Below are 27,191 nucleotides of genomic sequence, written 5' to 3'. Positions count from 1 at the left end.
TTCTCCTGGATGTTCTCTTCTCTCTAGGTTTTTTTGAGGGTGATCTCTCCCAGTTCTACCTGACCACTCTTTCTCAGTCTCCTTTGCTAGCTCTTCATCTAGTTCACTCCAGATAACTACAGTTACCCCCTGAATATTTGTCTTGGGCCCTCTTCTCTTCTCTTTCTATACAATCACACTTAGTGATCTCATCAGTTTCCATGGATTCGATTATCATCTTGTAATGGTAATGCAATTTTGAATTTGAAGATCCCTTTGTGTTGGCAAAAGTAGCAGATACTTAACACTTAGTAACTGATCAAGCCTCTGATTGGGGGAACAGAAGGTATGAACTTCTGTCTCCGGTTAACTGATGTAACAGGAAGAGGTTGGCTGAAGGAAATGAAGACAGAAACAGATCAAGTAGACAGATTTCCAAACTGTCCAACCATTACATCCATACCAAACAACATCTGGGTTTCAAAGCCAGGGGGCCCTGGACAACCTCCCAGAGTTTTATCTGATCAAATCACAGAACACTTCTCAAAGTGAGGCCAAAACAAAGCTACACATCAGGGCTTATATAGCCTTCTCCTGGCTCAGAGAATGTAACAACCTTATTGACTCACTGGCCAATCAAGAAGTATCTACTGAAAAACAAGCCTCCCACCCCAGGCTCTAGGTGCACTTTAGCCTAGGGGCAGGGAAAATCTTACAAATTTACATTCTCATTACAATGGTGAATGCTGTATTTTGAATTATGCTGTACCTTGATTTTCCATGGACATTTTGCTTTTGTTATGGAATAAATAGAGTGATCACTATACTGAGTAATCAGAACCTTAAAAAAAAACTGTTCACAGTAGCAGCTCTTCTGGAAAGCTTCTGGGCATGGCATTACACATCTCTATGCAGATGATTCTCAGACTATTTATCCAGCCCTAACCTTTCTCTTGACTTCTAGTCTCCCATCTGTAGCTGCCTATTAGACATCTTGAACTATAAGTCCCATAGGTATTTTAAATTCAATGTGTCCAAAATGGAATGCACAGTCTTTTACCAGACTTCCCTATTACTATTGAAAGGACACCATCCTCCCAGTCACCCAAACTCACAACCTGAGAATCATCATTCTCAACTCCTCATGCTCTCTCAGCCCCCCATGTGAAACCATTTGTCTAATCTAGTCAATTCTACCTTTATAATAGCTTTCCTTTATGCCCCTTCTCTTCTCTGACAACAACTGCCACAACAGTGCAGGCTCTCATCACCTCATGCCTGGACTATTTTGATAGCCTACTTTTTTATCTCCCTTCCCCATGTGTCTCCCCATTCCAGTCCATCCTCAAATCAGCTATTAAAGTGATCTTCCTAGGATGTAAGTCTGATCATGTCACCCTCCTACTCAATAAGCGCTAATAGCTCCCTATTACTCCCAAAATAAAATATTAACATTTAGGTTTTAAAGCCCTAACTTATCTGGCCTCTTTCCACTCTTCTGGTTTTCTTATATCTTACTCCCCTCCCACCATGTATTCTTCAATACAGTGACACTGGCCACCTTGCTGTTCCTCCCACAACACACTCAATCTCTCAACTGTGACTTTTCATTGGCTGTTGCCCATGCCTAGAATGTTCTCCCTCATCTCTGCCTCCTGACTTCTCTGGTTTATGGCTTACTTTAAGGTTCAACTAAAACACCACCTTCTAATCCACCAAATTAAATAATCTAGTTCAGAGATTCCTAACCTTTTTTGTGTCACAGTCTCCTTTGGCAGTGTGGTGAAGTTTATGGGCCCCTTCTTAGGATCACATATTTAATTGCACAAAACAAGATACAGAGGAGTGCAAAGGAAACCAATTATCCTGAAATATAGTTAGCAAAGTCTTTGTAAGTAAGTTAAGAACATTTGATATAGGGGCAGCCAGGTGGAGCAGTGAGTAAGAGCGTCGGAGTCAGGAGGACCCGGGATCCCTTCCGGCCTCAGATACTTAACACCCACACAAAATAACTGGCCATGTAACTTTGAGCAAGTTACTTAATCCCAATTGCTTAAAAAAAAGAACATCTGATGTAGATGAAGTCCACCAATAAACCAGGCAGACCATATATGGAAAATTTATGAGAGAACATGGCCAAGAATTACATAGGTTAAGAAGGCAAAGCCAGAATGTCATTTGTCTCAAGAGAGAGAATTCCTATATTGATGAGTTTGAAGACCCATCAAGTGAATTATGACAATAACCATCTACTGGAGTTTCTCAAAATTTATTTTGGACTCTGTTCTTGGTAAGAAATTACAGATAAACTTTACATAATAGGATCATTAAGTTCTAAGATACAGGCATCATCCTCAGCTTCTCACTCTCTCACCTCACATATGAAATTATTTCACAAATCCAGTCAATTCTTTCTTTATAACATCTCTCATATGTGCCCCTTCCCCATGAACAGCTCGTGTTCATGGGACATTTTGTAATTTGTAAAGCGCTTTCTTCAAAATACTAAAAGATTCTTAGCCAATTTTATAGATGAAAAAAACTGAAGCTCAGAACAATCAAGTATGCACAGAATGCCCAATCTGGAAGGAACCTTAGAGGTTAAATAAGTCATGGTCCTCATTCATTGATGACTATGACAGGGAAAGTGACTTTCCCAAGGCCACACAGATGATAGGAAGCAGAGTCAAGACCTGAACTCAGCTCCTCTGACAGGTCACTAAAGGAGTTGGGGAGAAGCTATGACATTTGACGGCGGCATGCCAGACAGCTGTCCTCCTCTTCTATGATGGCCAGTGAGCATCAGCAAAGCCATGAACATTCTGCAGGTGAATGGTACTTCTCACTTCTTACAAACTGCTTTCTTTGTTCCTGAGATCATAAACTCATAGCAGAAAGTGACCTTAAAAGTCATCTAGGGGCAGCTAGGTGGTACAGTGAATAGAGCACCAGCCCTGAAGTCAGGAGGACCTGAGTTTAAATCTGGCCTCAGACACTTAACACAAAAACTAGCCATGTGACCTTGGGCAAGTCACTTAACCCCAATTGCCTTCCAAAAAAAGCAATAAATAAATATTAAAAGTCATCTAGTCTGATCCTCTCACTTTAGAGGTAGAAATCAAAATTCAACTAAGTTAAGTGACTTGCCCAAGGTCATATAGGTAATACATGGCAGAAACAGAATCTGAACCCAGATCTTCCAGATCTAAACCTAGAATTCTTTCTACTGTTTTTCTGGGTTGATCCTACATAGTCATTGAAAGAATTTCTTTGGAAACTATTTTAGCATTCTGTTATTAATCAGTATTTTCTCTCTTGAAGCTGAAAGCACTTTCTATCCATTCTCTCACTTGTCTTCATAAGTAATAATGGATGGTATGATTGCCTCAGTGGAAGCAGAAGAAATGCCTGAAGCTCTTTTTAGCCCTTGGAATGGCCCCATGCAGCAATGAATGTCCTATGCCCTGCCTAACAATTGCCTTTGGAGAGAAGGGACATTCCTCCCCCTCAGAATTTGTCTGCTCCTCCCCAGCCCTCACCTCTGTGATAAGGAGGGCTCAGGAGTCTGATTGATGTCCAGAAGTTCCCAAAAGGTCAAATGGGTGGCCCTGGGAGGTGAGGGGTTCCCTCCTCACTGGCAGTCTTGATGCAAGGGGCTTTGAGGGGTTTGAGATGACCTCTGAGGTCTCTTCTAACTCAGAGCTTCTGTGATTCTGGGACTCTCAGGGCATCTGCTCAAGCTGGGGAAAATGAAAGCTATTTACATCCATTTGCATGTGGCTGAGCAGCATCCTATTAAACCCTAATTTAAGGCATTTAATTTAAATAATAATGTTGTCCTTAATTAAAGGGAAAAAGTTCTGTGAGGCTCTCTCCATCACATTCCAAATGAACACTGCTCATTTCCTAGGCAGTGATGGTGTGGGTACAGTTCTCTGCACGTGTGCCAGAAGCTGGCTGCCTGTCTTACGGTCCTGAGGGTGGCGACCTGATCAAGATGGGGCAAGCAAAGGCATCACAGGTCCTACCTGGCAGCAGTTTTGACTGTGCAGCAGAAACCAGCTCCAAGCTTATATCTGGCCAAAAGGAATTGTAGTCACAAGGTCAAACCAAAATCCTCTTTCATTATTCTCACATTTTCAGCAGCACAGTCAAAAGGAAATTTCATAAAAATCATTTTAGTCAATTCCCCTTGTTTTACAGAAAATGAAACCAATGCTCAAGGGAAATGATCTGCCCAAGGTCACAGGGCTGCTTAGTGACAGAGCTGAGACTTAGGACCTAGATGCCAAGTCTTAGAGCTGTTCATTCTCCCTGTGCCATACTACTATGCTTTTCATTGACACAAATATTATGGGTAGCAGCATCTAACTCATACCAATCATCCCCCTTGAAAACAAGCTTCTAATGGTGCTGGTAATCATTGACACCAAACGAACCACCATCCACTAGCATTTCATTTGTTAACAAAAGGCCATAAGGTTAAAAGGTGACATGGGATTGGAAGAGGACAAATATCCTGATTTTCAAAAATGGGAAAATAGTGAAGTATCCAAACTGTATGCTAGAGAGTTTGACTTCAATTACTAACAAAACTGTACAATACACTGCTCAAGTCCGGGGATGCCTCTATTGCATGATCACAAAGAGCTAGTAAGGCTTCATCAAGAAGAAGTCATTCCAGACCAACTTCATTTCCCATTTTGCTTTGTTTTGCTTTTCTTTGTTAGAGAGGGGATTGGGTCACCAGAATGGGAAGACCGTAAATACAGTGTCCCAGGATTTCCCCAAAGTGTACAGGATAGAGAAATGTGAACTACAGTAAAGCAGAATTAGATAAAGTCAAAAGAGAACTAATGAGCAGATTCAAAGAGTAATCATAATAGGCTGATGAAGAACTGAGGAAGGTCTCCAATAGAATGCATTGGGGATCTGTCCTTGGTTCAGCCTTTTATTGGTGACATAGATGAAGACAAGAGATGGCGAGTTTGTTGAATTTGCAGATGACACTAAAGCAGAAGGGATTGCTAGCAACATCTGCTGGAGTTCAGATCTAGTCAATAGTCAATAAACATTTATTAAGTGCCTCCTATGTGTCAGGCACTGTGCTAAGTGCTGAGGATACAAAAAGAGGCAAAAAAAACCAGTTCCTGTCCTCAAAAGAGCTCACAGTTTAAAGGAGGAGACAACAAGCAAACAAATATGCCCAAACAAGCTATATACAGGATAAATAGGAAATAATTGAGAGGGAAAGCACTTGAAATAAGAGGATTTGGAAAAAGCTTGCTGTAGAAGATGGAATCTTAGGTGAGATATAAAGGAAGCCAGGAGACAAGAGATGAGGGAAAGCATTCTAGGCATGGGTATAGTCACAGAAAAAGTTCAAAGCCAAGAGATGGAGGGACTGGATCAAGCAGTATGTGTCAGGGAGTAAGGTAAATAAGACTGGAAAGGTAGGAGCAGGCTAGGTTAGGAAGGACTTTGAATGTAAAACAGAATTTTGTATTTGATCCTGGAGATGATAGGGAGCTACTGACATTTACTGACTAGGGAGGATTCACATAATCAGACCTGTGCTTTAGGAAAATCACATTGGTGGCTGGATGGAGGAAGGACTGGAGTAGGAAGAGACCTGAGGCAGGCAGACCCACCACCAATCTATTGCAATAGTTCAGACATGAGGTGATAAGGGCCTGCACCAGGGTGGTGGCAGTGTCAGAAGAGAAGGGGGCTTATTTGAGAGGTGTTGCAAAGGTGAAATTGATGGGCCTTGGCAACAGATTGGATATGGGAGGCAAGAGAGTGAGGAATCCAGGATGACCTTTAAGTTGTGAGCCTACAGTCTGAGAGACTGGAAAAATGGTGTTGCCTTCTACAATAACAGGGAAGGTAATATAGGAGAAGGGCTTAGGGGAAAGATGAGTTCTATTTTGGAGATTATGAGTATAAGTTGTCTTCTGGACATCTAGTCTGAGACGTCTGAGAGGCAGTTGGAGATGTAAGGCTGAGAGTCAGCAGAAAAATTGGGACAGGAAAGCTAGATTTGAGCATCATCAGCATAGAGACAGTAATTAAATCTATGGGAGCTGACGGACTCACCAACTGAAGTAGTACAGAGGGAGAAGAGAAGAGGACCCAGGACAGAACCTTGAGGGACACCTATGGTTAGAGGGCATGATCCAGAGGAAGAGCTAGCAAAGAAGACAGAGAATTATTTGAAATACAGTTGGAACCTAGTTCTTCCTGATGCCAAGTCCAGCACAGTTTTCTATGATTCTATGCTGCGGCCTAATCAGCTCCACAGGTACATGATGGGATCTTCACATGTACATGACTAGACGAAAGGATCTAGGAGTCATGGAGGAATGCAAGCTCAATATGAATCAACAGAAGAGTTATTGTGCTTTTAGGTGAAATTAGCAGAAATAGAGTGTTCATTAAGAGGAAGGTAATCATCCTCCTGTACTCTTCCTTGGTCAGCCTATACCTAGAGTATTGCATTCTATTCCGGGCACCACCTTCTAGAAAACTTCATCTCAGCCTTATGTAACCTTCTAGGTGGTAGACATGGCAGCTGCCTTCAGGCACTTAAAGTAGATAGATGGCTATATATATATACCTCTACACATGTGCATATATGTATATACACACATACATACATATATATGTGCATACACATATACACATTTATGATTGAACTTTTTTCTCCTTGACCTTAAAGACCATAACTGAATAAGTTACATTTGGTCAGGTTACCCACTGAATTTTAAAATGTGGCCCCACAGCTCTCCAAACTGGCATTTCAAACCCTCCACAATCCCTTATTTTACAGTCAAATTTCATGTCACTTTCTTTCATACATTCTCTGTTCCATTCAAACTGACCTACTATATTCTCGTGTATATGACATCATATTTCCTGCCTTTGCACTTCTGTCCAATTGGTCCCTGGGGCCTAGTATGCCCTCCTTCCCTCAACGGCTTCTTCTAGTAGAATCCCAAGCTTCTTTTAAAACACATTTCAGATCCCACCTCATACACAAGGGTGCTTTCCTGAGCCACCCCACTTCACCTGCAATCTCAATCTTGAAATAACTTGGTATATACAGTCAGTTGTTATAACTTGACAAGTGGGTTCCTTAAAATCACTGAGATATGAAAAATCATGCAATAAAAACTGTAGGACTTACGGGGAAAATGGGGTTAGGGGCACAACACTCAAAAACTTTTGTCAGTGACACATAAAAAGGTTAGAAACAAAATAAAAATGGTAACACAGTTTAATCCATGTTAAATGGCTAAGAAATACATAAATACTGTAATAAATAGTGGCAATGGCCTCAGGCTACTGTTGGGTCTACATCCTGATTCCCATGGGGACAAGGCTGGCAAAGTTGATGGCTATGATGTGAGGGTAGCCACCATTAGCAGCAGCTCTAAGAATTGGGGTGAAAGGGTATGGCCAGGCCAAAGGTATGTATGTGGAGGGGTAGACTATGTAGGTTCAGCCTAGTCCCTCTCAGTCCACAGCTCCTTTGACACCGAAAGATGTAGATATAATAAATATGACACTTTACCTTGCAAAAAGACCTGAAGTTTGCTTGTGGAAGTGGGCGTGGGAAGGGCTGCAGCTTGTGAGTTCCTCTAAAGTGGTGTTATCTAGTCTGCAGGATAACTAGCACATGTGGTGAATGAAGTAGCTGGTAGAGGTCTGAGGGCCCCGTGTGCATTTGGGGCTCCATTCAGGTGGATGTTCTTTCCTCTTTTTTGCTGATGAAATTGAGCATAAGTAAATGCTCAATTTGCATTATACTCAAATTGTTCCCTATATCAATATATTCGGTATTTTCTTACCTATGGGCAGGTTATGTTTCTGTGATAGAGTATAAACTCCTCAAGATCAGCCTCAGCGTTTAGCATAGTGCTTTGCATAAAGTAAGCACTTAACAAATGTTTATTAAAATGAACTATGACCAATGAGTGGAAATTGCCAAGAGGCAGATGAGGCAGATAAGAAAGAGCTTTCCACAATTGGGGCTCCCAATACAGTGAGCTGCGTTGGGAGATGGCAAGTGTGCCACGTTAGCAGGTCATCATGCAAAGACTGGGTGACCATGTGCTCAAGATGAGCCTTCCAAGTTCCTCACAAATGAGAAGCTGTCCAGAACCAACCAGCAGGACAAGTCTAGCTGTTCCAATGTGCAAACGCCAAGAAAAGCATAGGGCAGCTCCATCTTTACAGCTGTAGGAGAAGCAGGGGGGCCCCTCGCTCACACAGTGAGTGCTGGGTGGAACAAAGAGGACACACTTTGTGCTCCCTTCACGTGGCCATTGTGACCAATGAAGTGCCAGGAGGGCAGCTAGAAGGGCTTCTGCTTCAAAGAGTAACATTAATTGTTCAAGAGTGCAAATAAAACCACAAATAACTACAAAGCAGCTCTTGAACAGGCCCAGGTGCTGTCTCTTCTTCAATCATTTCAAAGCATCCTCGTTGCTGTTCATTTTCTCAAGAACAAATCAATTCTCATCACCTCAGAGATGTAAATTAGGAAATTCCCCTCCTCCCAGCACCCTGGTTCTACAGATGTGAGCTTTTGTTTGTCCAGCAACTGAAACACCTCTTTTTGAATAGCCTTTTGGCAAATGACAGGAACAACTGAATGTCACAATGCTGTCTCACCCTGACATTCTTACTTCTCCCCCAATATGCCATCCTTAAAAGAGCACTGATAAGGTCCTTGCAAGTTCCTCCCCCAGAGAAAAGCCCATTTGGCCTAGGTACAACCAGATTTCATCAGGGGGGCTCCCTGCTTGAAGCCCAACCTGCCCAAACCAGATCTCCAGTTTTTCCCCACTACTCACTGCCACACAGACAAGAAACTGTTCCTTGGCCCCAGGCCCCAGTGGGCAGGTTCCAAAGTAAGGACACTACCTCCAATAAGGAGTCAGTTGGGGACAGTGTCCCAGTGCTGTTGGCCACAGTCTTTCAGGGTCAAACAGGCCTGCCAGAACTCCAGTGGTAGAACTGAATGGATTTAATCAGACAAGAATGTGCCCTGTCCAAGAAAAGACACATGACTGGAAGAGCTCATTAGGCCCCAAGCATGCTCCATGCCGACTGTCTTGCAGGCTCAGAGCTATCACAGACAGAAGTATTGGTTGATAATGGCAGCTCAGATTTAGAGGGGGATTTATGGTTTGCAAAGCCCTTTGCAGACCCACTTATCTAACTAAAGCTGCTTCCTTTCCCCTGTTCAAAACCACCTTCGATTTCAGTGTCACTACTGGCCACCTTCACTGGACATCCTTGTAGAGAGGGAAACCCCTTTGGAGACTTCCCATTCAGGTCCTGGCTGCAGGAGAGAATGATTTGTCACTAACAATGGGAGAGTAGATGTCCTTGAGAGCCCAAGGGTGCTGATAGCATGCTGTGTGTATGTGTGTATGTATGAATGTATGCATATATAACACATTCATATAGGGCCTACTATGTATCAGGCACTGTGCTCAGGGCTTTACAATTATTATCTCATTGAATGCTCACAACAACCCTGGGAGCTAGGTGCTATTATTATCCCCATTTTACGTATGAGAAAACAGGTTACGTGACTTGCCCAGGGTCATGTAGCTAGTGTCTGAGGTCAAATTTGGACTCAGGTCTTCCTGACTTCAGGTCCAGCATTCTTATCTACCGTGCAACCTGGCTGCCTCTGCATGGTGGAGTCTGAGAAACCTAGGCTCCATTCCAACCCTCACAAGTTGTTAATTATCACCTACTTTACATGCTGCGGTGAGGATCAGATGCAATAATGTAAAGTACTATCGAAATATGAGCTATTATCATTATAACATGGCTTGAAAAGAAAGTGAGGCTGGTGACTTTGCACTTAAATCCCATCCACTTGCATGTCATGGTCCTCTTCGACAACGAAGGACAAGCAATAACATAGCTTCAGTATTCCAGAAATATTCATTTCTGGTTAATGGCCTTACAAGTCGCACTGCACATCCATGAATAGCACTCGTCACAGAAAAAGCAATCAACTTGCTGCCTCTCTTCTTATGGACAATAATGAATGAAGGTTTCTAGAGCTTTTTCCAAGATTCCCAAAGTACTGAAAGGCTAAACCAATCCTCATAGCAATGTCTCCACTCTGTTCTCTGACTCCTTGAGCTTGGCAAGTCCACTGGATTGACAAGAAATGAAACCAGTACACAATTTCACACCACTAATGATGGGCAACAGACCAGACTCAATGCCCTTGGTGCTAATTTAAGCCATTCCACCATCAAATTGTTTCATTATGAGAAGCAAAACTTGGATGCCAGTTCGTCTCTTCCCAGAGAAATTTAAGATGAGTCCAAGTGGACTCTCTAAACAGACACCAGAATTCATGGTTACATGTCGTCAAGATGAATCTGGAAAACGTTATTAGTGAAAAGGTCCCAATGCATCTGAAAGGCCTTCTGGTCCACGTTGTCAGGCCGGGGTTTTCAGTGCAGACTCTTAGATAGTGAGAGGGCAGCAGAAAGCAGCAGGGTTGCCAAATGAGGAAGGATGACCTCACCTGACCCTTGGTGCACTGGCTCATCATCTTCAAAGTTCTCTATGTTTCTCTCACAATTCTGCCATCTTTCCTTGGTCCCACTGGGTGAGCAGCTCAGATACTCCTCTCATCCATTCCACCACTCTAGGTTTGGGGTCTGTTAAGAGAGGAAGTGAAGGTAGCCCATATTTTCTCTTAATTGCCCTTCCCCCCTCCACCTCATTTTCATTGAGCACCCTTTTTCCTAGGCACTGATAGTTCCCTAATATTGAAAAGACCAGAGAACAGCTTCCAGAACACTAGTTTAATAATAATAACAGCTAACACTTCTATAGCACCTACTATGTGCCAGGCAGTGTGCTAAGCATTTTGCAAATATCTCATTTGATCTTCACCAATAACCCTCTGAGGTAGGTGCTATTATTTTCCTCATTTTATAGAATCTCTGTGGAGTAAGTACAGAATGAGGAGGATGAGAATGAGCTAGGATGAGGTGTGACCACGGAAACCTCACAGCATCTAAGCACCTCCCAAGCCAATACTGCCTCCTATTCCTGTGGACTACCTTTTTTCAAGTCTTACGAGCTTTGTTTGATTTTCTTTATTTTTTCTTCTCTTGTATAATAGTAATTCAACAAGCTTTCATTAAGCATGTCTTATGTGTCAGGTACTATACTAAGCAGTGAAGACAGAAAGAAAGGCAAAAGACAGCCCCTGCTTTCAAGCAGCTCATACCCCTAATTAGGGGAAAACAAAGTATAAACAAGGTATATGCAGAATAAATGGGGGGATGGTCCCAGAAGGAAGGCACAAAAATTTTAGAGGATCAGGAAAGGCTTCTTGCAAAAGGTGGGGCTTTAGCTGAGTCTTGAAGGAAGCCACGGAAACCAAGAGGCAGAGATGAGGGAAGAGTTGTAGGCATGAGGGATAGCCAGTGAAAATGCCCTGAGTCAGGAGGTGGAAATGTCACATTCAAGGAGGAATACCTGGAGGGTAGAAGGGATAAGGCTGGAAACATGAGAAGGAGTCAGGTTACAAATGGTTTTAAAAGTTAAACAGTGTGAGGCAGCTAGGTGGCACAGTGAATAGAGGCCCTGGAGTCAGGAGAACCTGAGTTCAAATCCAGCCGCAGACACTTAACACTAGCTGTGTGACCTTGGGCAAGTCACTTAAACCCAACTGCCCTCCAAAAAAAATTAAATGGTGGATATTATTTGATCGTGGAGAAATGAATGTTTAACAAAGTGGGAATTGTTTACCAATCAGCTATTTGTGTAGTCAGACCACTGACCTGTTAGAGTATAGAACAAAATCAACACCAAGTTAGAAGGAAGAATAGAGATGAGAACATATGGCATCCAATTAAAATAGTTCCAATCTAACCTTTGTAAACAAACTCTTGATGTTAAAAAAATGAGAAGTGAATAAGGGAACATATCAACACAGATCATCTTCATTTTCTATAAAGGTGTAGCCAATGACAAGGCCAAAAGAGCCTAGAAACCAGTGAAGCCAGCAAACAGTTGATCTTTGCCAAAGAGAGACATCAGTTTAGCCCACTGGTTCATTTGCAAAACTCTGCAGAATACTGGAACATTGTTAATAGTATCTCCTCATAAGTTAATGAGAAATGGCAGAGAGGGGAAACAATCCTGCAGAAAGCTTGGTACAAGACCCAATTAAGTCAGAGCATTCGAAACCACTGGAGGATAAAAATGGCAGCACAACAAATGTGAAAAATGGCAAAGATGTGTCAATATTTTGACAATAAACTCTTTTCTCCATCAATGTCAGAGGAATTACTACATTTTGATTCCAATACTATAGTCCCCATTGTGCTCAGTGAGGAAGGTGCAATAGAAAAAGCCAAAAAGGCAGCTGGGCCAGACCAAAACCACCCAGAGGATGTCAGTGCTAGAAGAGACATATTCTGAAGGGCACTGGTCAATCAATCATGAAGATATCTGAAAGAGGGAATGATATAAAATGACTGAAAAAAATCATGAATGGTATTACTACTTTTTACAAAAAGCAGTTCAAAATGGCAGCCAGGGAAGCAGCCAGTCAAGATGAGAGTTTGGAAAAGTTGTTAAAGAGTTTGAAGAACTGTCTCATAGAGTGAGGGAGAAAAAAGGATGGCACATGTTATAGGTCAAATTTTGACCCTAATAGCAATCCTCCAGCCTTCTGGAAAAGCATATAGGCTGGCTGGTAAGGCTCAGGCTCTTCCTGCAGCACCCCTGGAGGTGAAGGCCACAGGGAAGGCCATACACACACCATGCACATACATACTATGCCTACATGTTCACATATACCATGCCTACACGTACAATATCTGACACACAACTCTGATGGAAAACATTGACAGTGGCTCATTCCAGCAGCTTTTTCTAATCACATGGTAGAACTGCTTTCACATGGTTTCTCTCCTAGAAATCTTTGCTAAGCAAAGGCATAAGTGATTAAGAAGCTCCAAAATGAAGACTGAACACCCCTCTCCTCCCTTCCGGATGTTTCTGGGAAGCTCCTTTGAAGACTGAGAAGTGAGGTGTGACTTTAGGAAAGAAGATGGTGTCCCAGGCATCTTAATGAAGTGGGCACTTTGTTTTATTGAGAACCATGATTTTTTAAAAGAAGATAAATAATAGCTTCTTGAGAAAGGGATTTCTCCCACTTTGGGAGGAGCATTTTTTCTCTGTGGAAGTAAATTCCATTGCCTTGATCAGGATATCATCAATATGGTCCAAGTTACACTGGGTTCCTGATGGTTTTTTTCAAATGTCCTACCACACGCTCAAGCTGGGCAACACACTTTCAAGCCATGCCCCTCCTTTGCCTTGCTCTGGTTTCAGCTCATTTTTATAGCCAGGTACAGAACTGTTTTCAGTTTCAGATATTATTTATTTTCCATAATCATCTAATTCCTGTTTCTTGTCATCCACTCATTCTAGAAACAACTGCCGTTCCACCCACAGCAAATTTCCCCATGGTCTTTTTCATCCTGGATCTTGATGGAGCTCTGGATAGCTATTCTCTACCACTGTACAAGAGAGGAGGGAGGGAAAGGAGGAAAGGAAAGGGGAGAGAGGGGAGGCAGGCGAGGGGAATTAGAGAGAAAGAGAAAGGAGAGAGAGAAAGAAACAGAGACAAAGGGAGAAAGAGAGAAACAGAGAAAGAGACAGAGTCAGAGAGAGAGAGTGAGACACAAAAGGAGAGACAGAGACAGAGAGACAGAGAGGCTTTCTAAGCAATCTCTCTGAACTTTTCATGGAATCCAACCATTAAAACAGACTTCCATGAAACCATGGACCCAAAACAACTGCACAATGCACAAGGCTAGCATGAAACCACGTATGTCTGAAACAGTTTTTAAAGGATGAAAACCCTGCCAAAAATGCATTCTCCACGCTCCAACCCAAGCATGTAAAAGTTCTCCCCCAGCTGTAAAGTTTTTCAAGACCACCAACAATGGATCCTCACAAAGCCACTTAGAAGCTTCTGAGTTGGTATTCTGATTTAGGATTGTGTTAGGGTCACAAACCAGCTGGAAAATACTTCCCCAAACTCTCAACCAGTTCATAGGACTTTGCCCCCTTGAAAATATATTTATTTTTAATCTCAACCATAACTTTCACACGGTGAAGTTTGGGGCAGAGTGAATCACTGGAAAACCATGTAAAGAATCAGGTCTGCTTGGCAGATTGTGACACAGAAAGGAACCTGAAAAGCAAGCAGGGAATTCTGAGAAAAGTTCACAATAAAAGAGGTTCCCGTTAGACCCTTAGAAAATCTTCCTCACCTGTTTCAGAGGTGCCTTCCTCTGCTGGTTCAGAGTTTCGTGGAAAAACACCCTGAAGTGCTGTTTCAAGAGAAAACATGAAAAGATACATTAGGCTTAATTCATTAATAATTCTACCACCACCACATCCTCCAAAATGAGAAAAGCATAATTGATGGTCAAAACCCCATAATAAGAAATTGCTGTATGATCAAACAATAATATTAATAACTAAGCCAATGGGGGCAGCCAGGTGGCTCAACGAGTAAGAGCACCGGCTCCAGTGTTGGGATGACCTGGATCAAATCCGGGCTCAGATACTTAGCACCACACCCAGAAATAACTGGCCGTGTAACCTTGAGCAAGTTACTTAACCCCAATTGCTTTAAAAAAAATAACTAAGCCAATGGCCTACTTATGTTGAGTAACTGGATGAAAACAAAATTCCTAGGAAACCAAAACATGTAGAGAGTCCTTTGGAATCTGTAAGATTCGATCTTTGAGACATAAAATGTTCAGGTTGGAGGACTCCTAGCTTAGCCCCTCCTTTTACAAATGGGGAAATATATATCCAGAGATTTACCTAAGGTGGCCTGGTAAGTTAATGGCAGTGTTAGAAGTAGAGTTCAGGCTCCCAATAGGAAAGGAGATGGAGAGATAAATGACAAAGCACGTATTGAGCAAGCACTATGGCAGAGGACGCAATCAAGAAGGACAATAGCCATGCCATCCTTGCTTTCTCACTTTCCCTGGCACTCGGTCCTCCCTCCCACTCTGAGTTTTTGTCTAAATTATCCCAAATTCAAGGAATAACATGTTTCCATTTGCCTGGCCTACACTCAAGGTCCTTCCCTCCAGGAAGCTCCTGTAATGAACGGGCACCATTTCCTTCCCTCCTCCCCCTCCAGCCACCAGCACAGTCTCTGAATCACTAGTGTACCTGGGTATATTTACACTACTATGGTTGCCTTGATGGTCTCTCTTGTTAAAGGTAACATTGCATCTTTAGATCCAATATATTTAGAATTACCCCCTGGGGACTCAATGTGCAGGTAAGTAGCAATCTGACTTGATATATTTCATGGTTTCCCCACTGCCATCTTTCTCTGGTGCCCCATAGTGGTGTTAGGGTGCCCCTGGGCAATTACAGAGTGCAAACTCTGGCAAGGCCTTCCCTGAATTGGAAAAGCTGCACGTCTGTTGTTGAAGAACTAATCTAACAAAGTGCGGAAAGACTCATTCCTCAAGGGTTAGCCACCACAATTTGTAGAAAGGCAGAATACAGAAACTCTGGTGCCCCATTTACTAATGTGTGCAGGCTTTGGGAAACTGGGGTCAGCCCTGCTGGAGGGATGGTCCCACCCTTACAGCCCCAGATTCTCCAAGTAACTAAAGGCAGGTGCTAAAAACCAGGTGTCCTGTACAGGGCATCCAAACTTACAGTTCTCAAGGTGCTGACTTACCAGCCCATCTCACTACCACCGCCACCCCGTAAGCAAGAGCTCCTTCCTCTTCAAGATCACATATTCAGGCATGGAGAACTCTCGAAGCATCAACGAGGAATGGGGAGAGAAGAGTGTGTTCTAGTCTGAGAAACAAAGTATATGGCTGGCTCGGTGCCACCTGGGGGTGCTAAGAGAAGGCCCTCAATGCGAAGGCACCCACAAAGAGAACGTGGAGACCTGCACAGCACCCAGAAGTGGTCTGTGTATTCCACAACCAGCCTCCAGCATCCCACAAGCCTCCTTGAACTGTGACTTGAGTCAATCTCATGATGCTGCTCTTGGCATAGCAGACTTTGGCATTCCAGTATCATAGGTTGTGACAGATGAGAAGAGGGACTGAAAGGCTTTGAGTATTTATGTGGCAATTTAAGCAAAAGCATGCCAATTAGGCGGGGAGCAGGACCCCTATAACTACAATTTTGAACACAGTGACCTAGTTTCACAAAGTAGTGAGCTGGCTTTGTGCAAGAAAATTTAGCAGAACTTAATGTACATAATGACTTAATTAACAATTAACCCTTATATGTATATAAAAATTTAAAATTACACAGCATATTCATATCCATTTCCTTGTGTGGACCCCACAACAACCCTGTGAGGTAGGTGCTATGTGGATTATCCTGCCCAATGCCCAGATAAGGAAACAAAAGCTCAGTGTGGAGGGGTTGAGTGCTACCCCTGGTCATATAACTAAATAAGAGGCAAAGCCAGGACTCCCCAAACAAAGGGACACTGGGGGGTAGGGGAAAGGCTTCTACTCCAGGCCAGGCTCTGGGCTGAGCACTGAAAAGGATGCTGGACTGGGGAGGGAGGGGCCTGCTGGCTCCATCCCTTCCTAACCCTGTAACCAGGGGCAAGTCACAACCTCTTTGGACCCTGTCCAACATTGGTGAAATGAGAGGTTTAGACTAGATCCCTGCTTTCATTCCTTTTCAAACCATGAATTTATGAATCTTGGATCAGGAAGGGAGCTCAAAGCTGGGCAGGTCAGCCTGTCCCTGGTCGTGCCGCCCCTGCCAGGTGCTCCTCTGGTCTTTGCTTGAAGACCTGGAGTGAGGGGAAACCCACTACCTCCTCAGGTGGCCCATTCCTCTCTGGGGCCACTTGGACTTTGTGACAGGTTTAATTTTTTTCTTACAGCAAACCCAAGTCCACTTCTCTTCAATGTCCACTCACTGTTCCTAGGTCAGCTTTCAATGCCAGGTCTTCCAACAACAACATCGGTTCTCATTCCTTCTGTCTCTCTATCTCTCTCTTTCTCTATCACACACACACACACACACACACACACACACACACACACACCCATACACTCTTTCTCTCCTCTTTCTCTATCACACATACACACACACACGCTCTCCCCTCTCTGTCTATCTCCCCTCTATCACACACACTCTCACTCTCTCTCCCCCCCTCTTTCTCTATTACACACATACTCTCTCTCCCCTCTTTCTCTATCACACACACACACACACACATACACACATGCTCTCTCCCCTCTCTGTCTCCCCTCTATCACACACTCTCATTCTCTCTTACTCTCCTCTCTCTCTGTCTCCTTTCTTTCTCTATCACACACACCCATACTCTCTATCTCCCCTCTCTCCCCTCCTCTCTATCACACACACACACACACACACACACACACACACATATTGCCTTACTAGAGTGTTTTAAAGGCAAAAAACTCTGCCAAACAATATCTGATTATGACAAGAGAATTGTCTCTGGCTTTTACACTATACATGATAAAGGTTCAAACGAAATTAAATGTAAAGTCTTGGAAAGTGCTAAGGTTTAATTAATCAGAAACAAAATTATCCATCTATCCTAGTGATAAAAAGTTTTTTTAAAGGCCCTGTCTACATTGATGTACATAATAATTACTATGTGTAAGTGGTTGGGGGAGGTTCTCTGATGGGAAAGAACTGGGAGGAAGAGGCAGCTCCAAAGTTGTGCGACCCTGGGCAAGTCATTCCAACTCTAAGAGCCTTAGTTTCCCCATCTGTACAATGAGGCCAATGGACTGGATGGCTTCGAATGTCCTTCCAGTTCTGAATTTATGATCCTCTGGAAAAGGAGAACAATCTTGGCTGCAGAGAACCAAAGGAATCCACTTCTCTCTTCTAGGTAGACCAGAGATACAGAACGTGGCATACTCCATTGGACATATTCATTAGGAAGGTTTGTTTTGTAGAGATGATTTTCTTTGTTACAAAGGAAGAAAGGCAGGGTATGGCGCAATGAGAGTGGTATAAAAAATACCACACATGCCAGAAGAATACATGATTTTATCAGTTTAGGGAACTCCCCTCAAACAATGCAGAATATAATGGTCTATAATGTAACCCATAGGCCTGGAAAGTTGCCTATGGCATAGAGAAGTTAAATAAATGACTGGTCCAGGGTCACACAGCTAGCATGTAAGGTATAATTTTAAAATCAGGTCTTCTTGTCTCCAAATCTAGCACTCTACTTACTATGTAATGATGCTTATTGTAAAAAAAAAAAATAAAAGCATACAAAGATGTAGAAATCTGTCCCCCTCCCTGGCGTATAGAAGAAGAGGCTAGAGGAAAAAAAGGCAAAGGATACGGCTAGAAGCAATAGTACTCATACTCTTACAATTCAGGCAAGTTCAGGGGATAGTGGAAAGAACAACGAAGCTAGAGTAACAAGACTTTGTTTAAACCTTGGAAGCTCAGTTCCTATATGACCCAAGGCCTCAGTTTCCTCATCTGTAAAATGAGCAAGTTGGCCTGGATGACCCTCAGAGGGCCTCTTGATCTATGGATCTCTTATTTTGAGAGGGGATGAGCAGCACAAACCTCTTTTCTTCCTTTCCTACCCTGGAAATTCATGATTTTGTAAATAAAAAAATCCTTTTACTTCCAGGCTTTTCTAGCTCTGACACCCTGCCAAGACTCAGACTGAGAAGTCAGTCCCATAATTCAGTTGACTCAGCATTAGAGTTGGAAAAGACCTTAATCCAACCTGTTCATTTTACAGATGAAGAAACGGACACTCGGAGAAGCAAAGGCAAATAGTTAACAATGGGAAAAGGCAGGGTTTGAACTGGGATGTCGGTCCTCCCAGACCAGGACTCTTCTCTATGCTATCACACTATTTCACCTAGAATTAGGGCACATTTGGCTCCTTGCTTCCAAAGCTATAAGGTGATGATTAAAAGGAGGAATAAATAATGCAGTGGGTCAAATGGAAGTCAGGTTGGGATGGTGATGACATTATACAATGAGGATGTACAAATCAAACATGCTTTGGCTAAAGCTTCCCCAAAATGGGGAACACAGATAGCTGTACACACAGCAAGGCTGAAGGCCCAAGAAGCCAAAGCGTCCCATGAAGGAATGAAGGGGGACAGGTCATTTAGGAGCACAGATGGAAGAGATTTTGAATGTTGCCTCATCCAGTCCACTTATTTCACAAATGAGGAAACAGAGTCAAAGGAGGTAAGGGACTTTTCCCAAGGCCACATAGCTGGCAAGCATCAGAGAGGGGATTTAAACCCAGATTCTCCAAAACTGTTCTTGAGTCGCCGCAGTCTTGCAGGTTTACTTCTCAAGTCCAAAGCAACCTCTAGCAGTGCGTTTCTAACATGACCTCGAAGGCATCGGGCCCAGCAGATCACAGCCCTCCCTCAGCGGTGGTGTGACGTTATTCTCATTGCTTTTGTGATTCTGACATCAGGACAGCCATGGAGGGGAGGTATTGCTGATATCATCCTCATTAAAGAAAGAGGGCTTCACAACTAAACATGGTCTCAAAGCCAGGAAATGGCAAAGGCAAGATTCAAACCCAGGTCTCTCCTGACCCCAAAATCATTATTATTTCTATAGTAACACTATACCTTTCCCTACATTTTAAATGGCATGTGTTTCCTAGTCCTCATAGACTACTGAGAATATCCTCTTCTTTATTGGAAGTTTGTAAGACACCTCTCAGAGAGTCACTGACCTTTTCTTCCTCTTGAGCTTTTATTTGTCAAACTTTTTGCCATTTTCTTTAAGTCTTTTCTGAGCTCTCCCTGTCTGATTATATATTTTTTGAAATTTGAAGTTCCAAATGGAACACTGAATTCCAATAAAGGCCCGAGTGATGCTGAGTAGCAGAGATAGGCTGCTTATCATGGTAGGCAGCTGCAAGGGAAGTCCATGACATCATTTTCCTACAGATGAAGCAGACCACATCTGTGGGAATGTCTTCTTGGGAGTTTCAACTTCCCATTTGATTTTTTAATGAGATTTGGTAACTCTGTAACACTGTAAGTTACAGACAAATTGCCAACTTGCATCAGTGAAAAGAGCTTCCACATACACCAATCCCGACCTTCTTCCCACAAAAAACAAAAACAAAAACTATGTGTTGCTTAATTGGGCAAATAAATAAGCAACAGTTCCATGGCACCAAAGGTGATCCCAAAGCTTGATCCTTATAATCTTTGGTCTTGGTCTGTTTCTTCTTCATCAACCCATTCCATGCCACTGAACTTCGGAAGAGTGATGTGGCATGTTGACTTGGATCGACAGTATTTCACATCAGGAACTGCTCTAGGATCCCCTACTGGAAAGCAGAGAAAAGGAATGACTATTAGAACTGTTGTTCTTAAGTCTCTCCTGCAATGATAAAGAATGAGAGAAAGTCTGGGGAAGATCACAGCATCCCAGTGTTGGAAGGGACCTCAGAGGTCACTGGGCCCAACCCTCATCCAAACTTTTCTAAAATATCCCTGGCAAATAGTCCTGAGCCTTTGCTTTGAAGACCCCCAGTGGCAAGCAAGCCACTGCCTCTGAAGGCAGCTACTTTCACTTGTGGCTAGCGCTAGTGGTGACAGACTTCTTCCTGACATTAAGCCTCCGAAAACTCTTCATTTTGCCAACCGTACCTAGCTGAGGGTTGGAGAGAAGACGAACGAGGAAGGGAGCATTACTTTTGCCTTTCCCCAGGCAGGAGAGAAGACAGTAATTCCTGCAAGGGTCCATGTCAAAAACAGAAAAAACAGCTACCAGAAGTGCTATTGGCCCTGGACTCTTAATAGTGCTCAGAAAGATAGCTGAGGAAATAGCCAGAGAGTACCGGGAGTTCTTACAAAGAATATTCTGTTAAAATATATGAGAGTCAAAGCAAAACGAACCTTCATAAGACCTGAAATAGGTCATTCATCTGAGGAGAGTAATTGGCTTTGCAAACACTCCTTGGTAGCCACAGGAGAATACAATTGCCCATTGGGCAGGCATCAATAAATATGCATATTATAAACTTTCACTCACTATTTAAGTGACAACATAGGGTCACTTGTATAATAACCCAGTGGGATATGGGAGAAGTACCATCTGAGAAACATTATACTTCCATCCTTTAAGGGATCCATGATTGCAGAGAATGCTGCCTCAAATGGTGCCAATTGTAACCCATCCACACCACTCTTCCTCCTCCTCTTCCTCCTCCTTTTTCTACTACTACTACTACTACTGCTGCTGCTGCTGCTACTATTACTACCACCAGCACTATTACTATTAACTAATATTAATATAGCAACTACTACTATGAGACAGATACTATGCTAAGCACTTTGTAATCATTATATCACTTGATCCTCACAACACCCCCACAATGCAGGTGCTACTGTTATCCTCATTTTACAGATGAGGAAACTGATTCAGGCAGAGTTAGTTAAGTGCCTTCTCCAAGGTCACACAACTAGCAATTGTCTGAGGCCAGCCTGGAACGCAGATCTTCCCGACTCCAGGCCCAATGTTCTATCCACTGTACCACCCAGCTCCCCATAACTATTCCTGAGGAGTTTTTGTCTGTGTCTTCTGGTAAATGTTCTAGAGAAGACTGAGTCAACAGATGTACTCAGGGCCTCCTTCTGGATCTTTTAATGTTGCCAAAGGGAAAGGCTAGCCACCCATGTGTTATCCCTCTCCCTTACCACACAGCTGGCCCATCTCCTTTTCCCTTTATTTCTCTGATCATTTTCTGAATAACACTTGTATGTATATTTCTTACACACTCACACCCACTACACAGCTTTCCAGAGAGCACTTCAGGTCACTTGTAACTTTAATTCTTTGGAAACTGTGATATTCCATGATTCATCTCCATAGAGTAGTGGCAGGAGAATATTGATGTTATAAAAGCAGATGGGATAATTAAAAGTACCATGCACCTTTTAAAAGACAATTCAGTTCACTTTCTACTTGTTTAATTCTAGGCCCAAGTAATTGTCCACCCACAATATGTGCTCTCACATTCTCCCTTTCTAGCCATCTAGCTGCCATGGCTCAGTGGATAGAGTGCTGGGCCTGGAATCAGGATGACTTGAGTTCAAATCTGGCCCCAGACAATTACTACTTATGCAATCCTGAGCAAGTCATTTAACCTCTGCTTGCTTTAACACACTGGAAAAGGAAATGGTAAAACACTACAGTATCTTTGCCAAGAAAACCCCAAACAGGATCACAAAGAGTCAGACAAGACTGGACACCTCCACCACACACACATATATGTATGAATGTATATGTGTATGTATATACAGATACAAATATAGGTATGAACATTCATGGATTAGCTCTATGAGCTATTTAGTCAACTGCATATCAGGAAAGTTCTTTATCCACTTGGCTGAACTCTTTTTGAATGATTATGGATCTCATTTAAAGGTCACTCCAGTGTTTGGAGGCTGATACAAACAGTACAAAGTCATCCTCAGATAAGCAGAGCTGAACAACCTCTTCATCCAGAAATCCATCTTCCATCTAGACACTGCACTAGACAATTTCCATGAAGGTGGCAAATCCCTCTAGTTTATGCCTTGCTTGATATTAGTGATCAGAGAGTGGGCAAAAATAGTGAGCTTTGTTGACTAGCTTTCAAGGAGCCTGCCATCTGCATGACAGGCACCCTGGTGTATGGGATCCTTCCAGGCAGTACTGTACCTCACCAAATTCCACTGCCTTTTTACAGTCAATAATTGGCACAATGGGAATGTGTGTTCTGTACCTCTTTGGGCCAACTGTGTGACTGTGGAGACATGGTTCACTTGAGATTGTCATTTGTGAACACCTGCTTATTCATCTCTCATACCTTCGGCAAGTATGTAAGATTATATTATTATATAAGATAAAATTCATATTATGGAGGCAATAAGATTCTAAATTCTATAAACAAGAGCAATGGGTAGGGGGTGGGGCACCTGCTTTACCCACCACCTACTTCTTGTCCTCTATTTCTTCATATTTCTTCATCTCTAACCCAGGAGCTCACTGGTATATGGAAAACTTCCTGAATCCACCTTTCAAACGTTAGTCATAGAAGGACTCTGCAGAGCAGCAAGAAGACTTCGCCACAGGCACTGGCTCACCATTCCACATTTCTGGGCCCCCTTTGGCACATTAGGAAAGAATCCCCTGCTGAGATCTTGCCAAGAGGCAGAAAGGATGGAGTTAGCTGACAAAGAGGTAAAGCTTCCCAGGTCTCTTCATATGAGAAGTGAGAAGGACAAGGTAAGAGGTCACCATTTGCTTTCTGTTGTCTCCTGGTTAGTGAAAAGCTTGAAAGAAAAGGTAATATCATAAGCCATTTATCCATCGATTGTCTCCATGTGTCTAAGGTTTCTGGTACAAGGAGAACAAATTCACAGCTGTTTAAATGACTTCAGGCTGGAAAGAATTCTTTTGAGAGCAGTACAGAGAGAACAAACAGCGCTCTGCTTGCTGGGCTGGAGCCCAATGTGTCTGCTGGACATTCCCCAGAAATGGCCTCAGGGCTTCTGCACAGGTGGCTGCTTGCCCCATCTGCTGGAATGCACCCCTCCTCTCCTCTGCCACTTGGGAGTCCTAGCTTCCTCCAAAGTACAGTCCTGGTGTCACGGCCTACATGCAGTAATGACAGTTGTAACTGATATTACAGAGCACTCCGAGGCTTTACAAAGCACTTTACAGATAGAATCTCATTTGAGTCGCATGACAATCCTGGAAAGTAGGAAATGCTATTTTCCCCCATTTTACAGATGAAGAAATTGAGGTTGAGAAGGGTTTAAGTGATGTGACTTGGGTCATATATGTGGTAAGCAGCTCTATGGAGTAGTAAAGAGCAGAACTCAAACTCAGGGATTCTTGATCCCAATTCCAACACTCTAGCCATTGTGCCACCTAGCTAGGTAATTTTGTTTCCTCGGAGACTCTAAATATGAGTACCTATAGAAGGAAAAAAAAACCCTAAGATCCACTTTCTTTGTGGACAGGCCTTGGACCTCAGGGGGACCGGAAGATGGTCTGTGTTCAGATCCCTGAGCACAAATCTGTCCTTGGGCTGCAGAAGAGCTACGAGGTGATGTCCAGATCCATACCTAGGCCTGTTGCTGTTGTTCAGTCATTTCAGTCATGTCTGACCCTTTAAAACCCCATTTGGGGTTTTCTTGGAAAAGATACTGGAGGGCTTTGCCATCTCCTTCTCCAGCTTGTCTTAGAGATGAGGCAAATAGGGTGAAGTCACTTGCCCAGGGTCACATTGCCAGAAAGTGCCTAAGGCTAGATTTGAACTCGGGAAGTTGAGTCTACCTGACTCCAGGTCTAGCACTCTATGTACTGTACCACGTGAATACAAAAGACATGTCAGGTTAACAATTAAATAGCAAAATCAAGATAATTTATCAATCTGTTTGTTAACACATTGACCATTGTTGACTAGAAAATCCACTGAGGTCACTTTACAAAGATAACACTTTTTTTTCAGAATTTTATTTTGGACTCAAACATCAGAGCACAAATAGAGAGTAGAGAAAAGAAACAAAAGCATCATAAACTTAAATATTGGAACTTAAATACAAAGTTAGAAAGGAAAAAAGCATGCCATGTGCACAGCAGAACATAAGAGAGGATTCAAAATGTGTAACAATAAATTTTCATTTCAAGAAAGCCTGTATGATAAATGATACTTGTATTGAGAGCTGTCCATCTTTTCTTTGCTTCCTTGTAAGTTTTCTTTTGTTCTCTGCTGTGCACTTTTTTACTTTGTTCTTTTTTCCCTCCCCAACCTCCCCCCCAGTCCACAATAAAGTTTAGATATGTTTCTCTATAGCTATAGACATATACATAAACATATACATACATATAGACATATACTTTCCCAATTCTACTCCTAGATCTTTTTTTTATGTATGTGCATATCTCTTGTTTCCTATCCCTCCTGCCTCCTCTACTTTAATTCTACCCATTACCTTGCCCTCTTATTATTCACCTATCCTTCTCCAAGGATCCCTCCCCTATCCTCCCATTCCCATTAATCTAAACTCCCTTCTATACTTCTATTTTACCTATGCCCTCACCCTCCACTATAAGATCCCTCCTTTGTCCTCTCCCCCCTCCCTATGCCCCTACTGCTTTATTTCTTCTGAATTCAGAAGACTTTTATACTCTTCTAAATATATTTGTATTGTTCCCTCTTAAACCCATTCCCAATGAAAGTAGGTTGCCAGAACTACCAGCCCTCCTCCCCCATCTAATTCTTCTGTATAAATTCTTTCTCTTGTACCTCATTTGTATAGAATAATTACTCTTTTAAGCTGTTCCTAAATGGTTTTATTTTTTAAATTCAAATCATACTCAGGTTTACCCTCAATCTTTCTTATGAGCTACCCAATTATTGACAAGCATCTTAGACATACATTTTACATATGTAAAAAGTAAACAGTCTGTCCTTATAGATTCCTTATAATCGGTCTTTGTTATGTGCCTTATATTTCTCTTGGTTCTTGTATGTCAAATAGTCTATCAAGTTCAGGATTTTTTAAACAAAGTCTTGAAAGTCTGAGAGTTTATCAAATGTCCGCTTTTTTCTTCGAGGGGTATGATTCTTTTGGCCAGAGCCCCAGTTCTTTTGCTCCTCGATATGTTGTGTTCTAAGACCTGCGGTCCTTTAATGTCTCTGCTGCCAGGTGTTGTGTAATTCTAATTGTGGCCCCATCATATTTGAATTGTTTTAATCTTGATGTTTTTAATATTTTTCCTTGGGCTGGGGGTTTCAGAATTTGACTATGACATTCCTAGGAGTTTTCCTCATAGGACCTCTTTTAAGTGATGATTAATGGGGTTTTTTTTCTATTTCTACTTTCCCCTCTGTTCTAATGCTTCAGGACAATTTTCTTTAATTATTTCTTGTATTATTGTATCAAGATTCTTTTTTATCATAATTTTCAGTCAGTCCAATTATTTTTATATTTTTTCTTCTTGATCTATCCTCCAAATCTGTTATTTTTCTTATAAGATGTCAACCAAACTAAGACAGCCTGAGAGGAACAGGTCATGAGACAAATGTAATCAAGCCTAAAAAATAAACAACAAAAGACAAGGAGCTTAAATCTAGTTCCATGCTAGTCCATTTACTACCATTTGTGAGGTTTATGATTGTTAGCACATCGTGTCGAGAAAATTGATGGGTCAGTGTCAAGACAACGGGCCTAAGCAGCTGGAGAGGCCGATGGGGAAACCCAGAGAGGGAAAAGGGGGTAGGAAATAGCCCTAGGAAGGACTTCAAACTCACCAGTTAGAGACTGGCACCGCTTTGACTTCATTTGGTAACCATGATGAGCTAAGAATTCCGCAGCTTTCTAGAAAGAACAAAGAATACAAATGATTCTTCTCCCAAAGGTGGCACACAAATCATCGATTCTGCTTCTATTAAATTCAAAACAAAGATAGAGTGTCTGCCATTTTTTTCACTTCTCAATCAAAATTTCCTAGAAAGTATGAAACCCCAAGGTAAGATATTACATACCAAAAGACCCCAAAGAAGAACAGTATATAAACGTCCGGGAATAAGAGTATGAAAACCGATTACTTATTCTTTGAAAGCAACTCTGAAGTCTGTGAGTATGATTGAACAGCATTGATCTGGTGAGCTCAGAAAGGAGCTATGAGAGGAGGAGACCACCAGCTGAAAAAGAGCTTGACCAAGTTAAAGATGCCATCTGTTTGAGTGAGGCCCTCTGCCCTTCTGGCTTTCCGGGGGGCAGAGGGTAGAAGAAGGCTCAACTTCATCCTTTAAAAAGTCAGAGCACAAAATTGCATGCAGTATTTGGGACACATCACCTATCTAAGTCAATGATCATCATGATCATTATTTAACTTTTCTATAGCACTCTCCACTTTGCTCACAAATGAAGTCAATGTGGCAGTGAACAGGTATTAAGGACCTCTTATTTGCCAAGCATCTTGGTAAACATTGTTGACACAAAGAAAAGCAAAAAACACTTCTACAGTCTAATAAGGGAGGTAATGTGCAAATAAGTATATTCAGACAAGAAATAGACGGGATAGGGGCGGCCAGGTGGCTCAGCGAGTAAGAGCACCGGCTCCAGTGT

The 27,191-nt window shown here is 42.4% G+C and overlaps 2 protein-coding genes across 3 annotated transcripts in view; both read right to left on the bottom strand.

The window, feature by feature from the left end:
• LOC138141729 (transmembrane protein 182-like) overlaps positions 1-27,191 on the bottom strand; it is a 276,562-nt gene that overhangs the window by 38,504 nt on the left and 210,867 nt on the right. The gene's annotated exons all lie outside the window — the stretch shown is intronic.
• The window catches only part of LOC138141728 (sodium/hydrogen exchanger 2-like), a 104,604-nt gene continuing 95,494 nt past the window's right edge, over positions 18,082-27,191 (bottom strand). Inside the window, exons 11-12 of the mRNA XM_069062559.1 lie at positions 26,372-26,438; positions 18,082-20,389 (exon numbers count right to left, since the gene is read on the bottom strand). Coding sequence (XP_068918660.1) covers positions 20,259-20,389; positions 26,372-26,438 — 198 coding nt within the window. The 3' untranslated portion in view covers positions 18,082-20,258. The remainder of the gene's footprint in view (positions 20,390-26,371; positions 26,439-27,191) is intronic.

Source organism: Petaurus breviceps, unplaced genomic scaffold, assembly GCF_028583685.1.
Source record: "Petaurus breviceps papuanus isolate PSGF00001 unplaced genomic scaffold, PetGlider_PUasm1.0 90459, whole genome shotgun sequence".
Classification (NCBI taxonomy): domain Eukaryota; kingdom Metazoa; phylum Chordata; class Mammalia; order Diprotodontia; family Petauridae; genus Petaurus; species Petaurus breviceps.
This window is presented reverse-complemented; position numbering and strand designations above follow the sequence as displayed.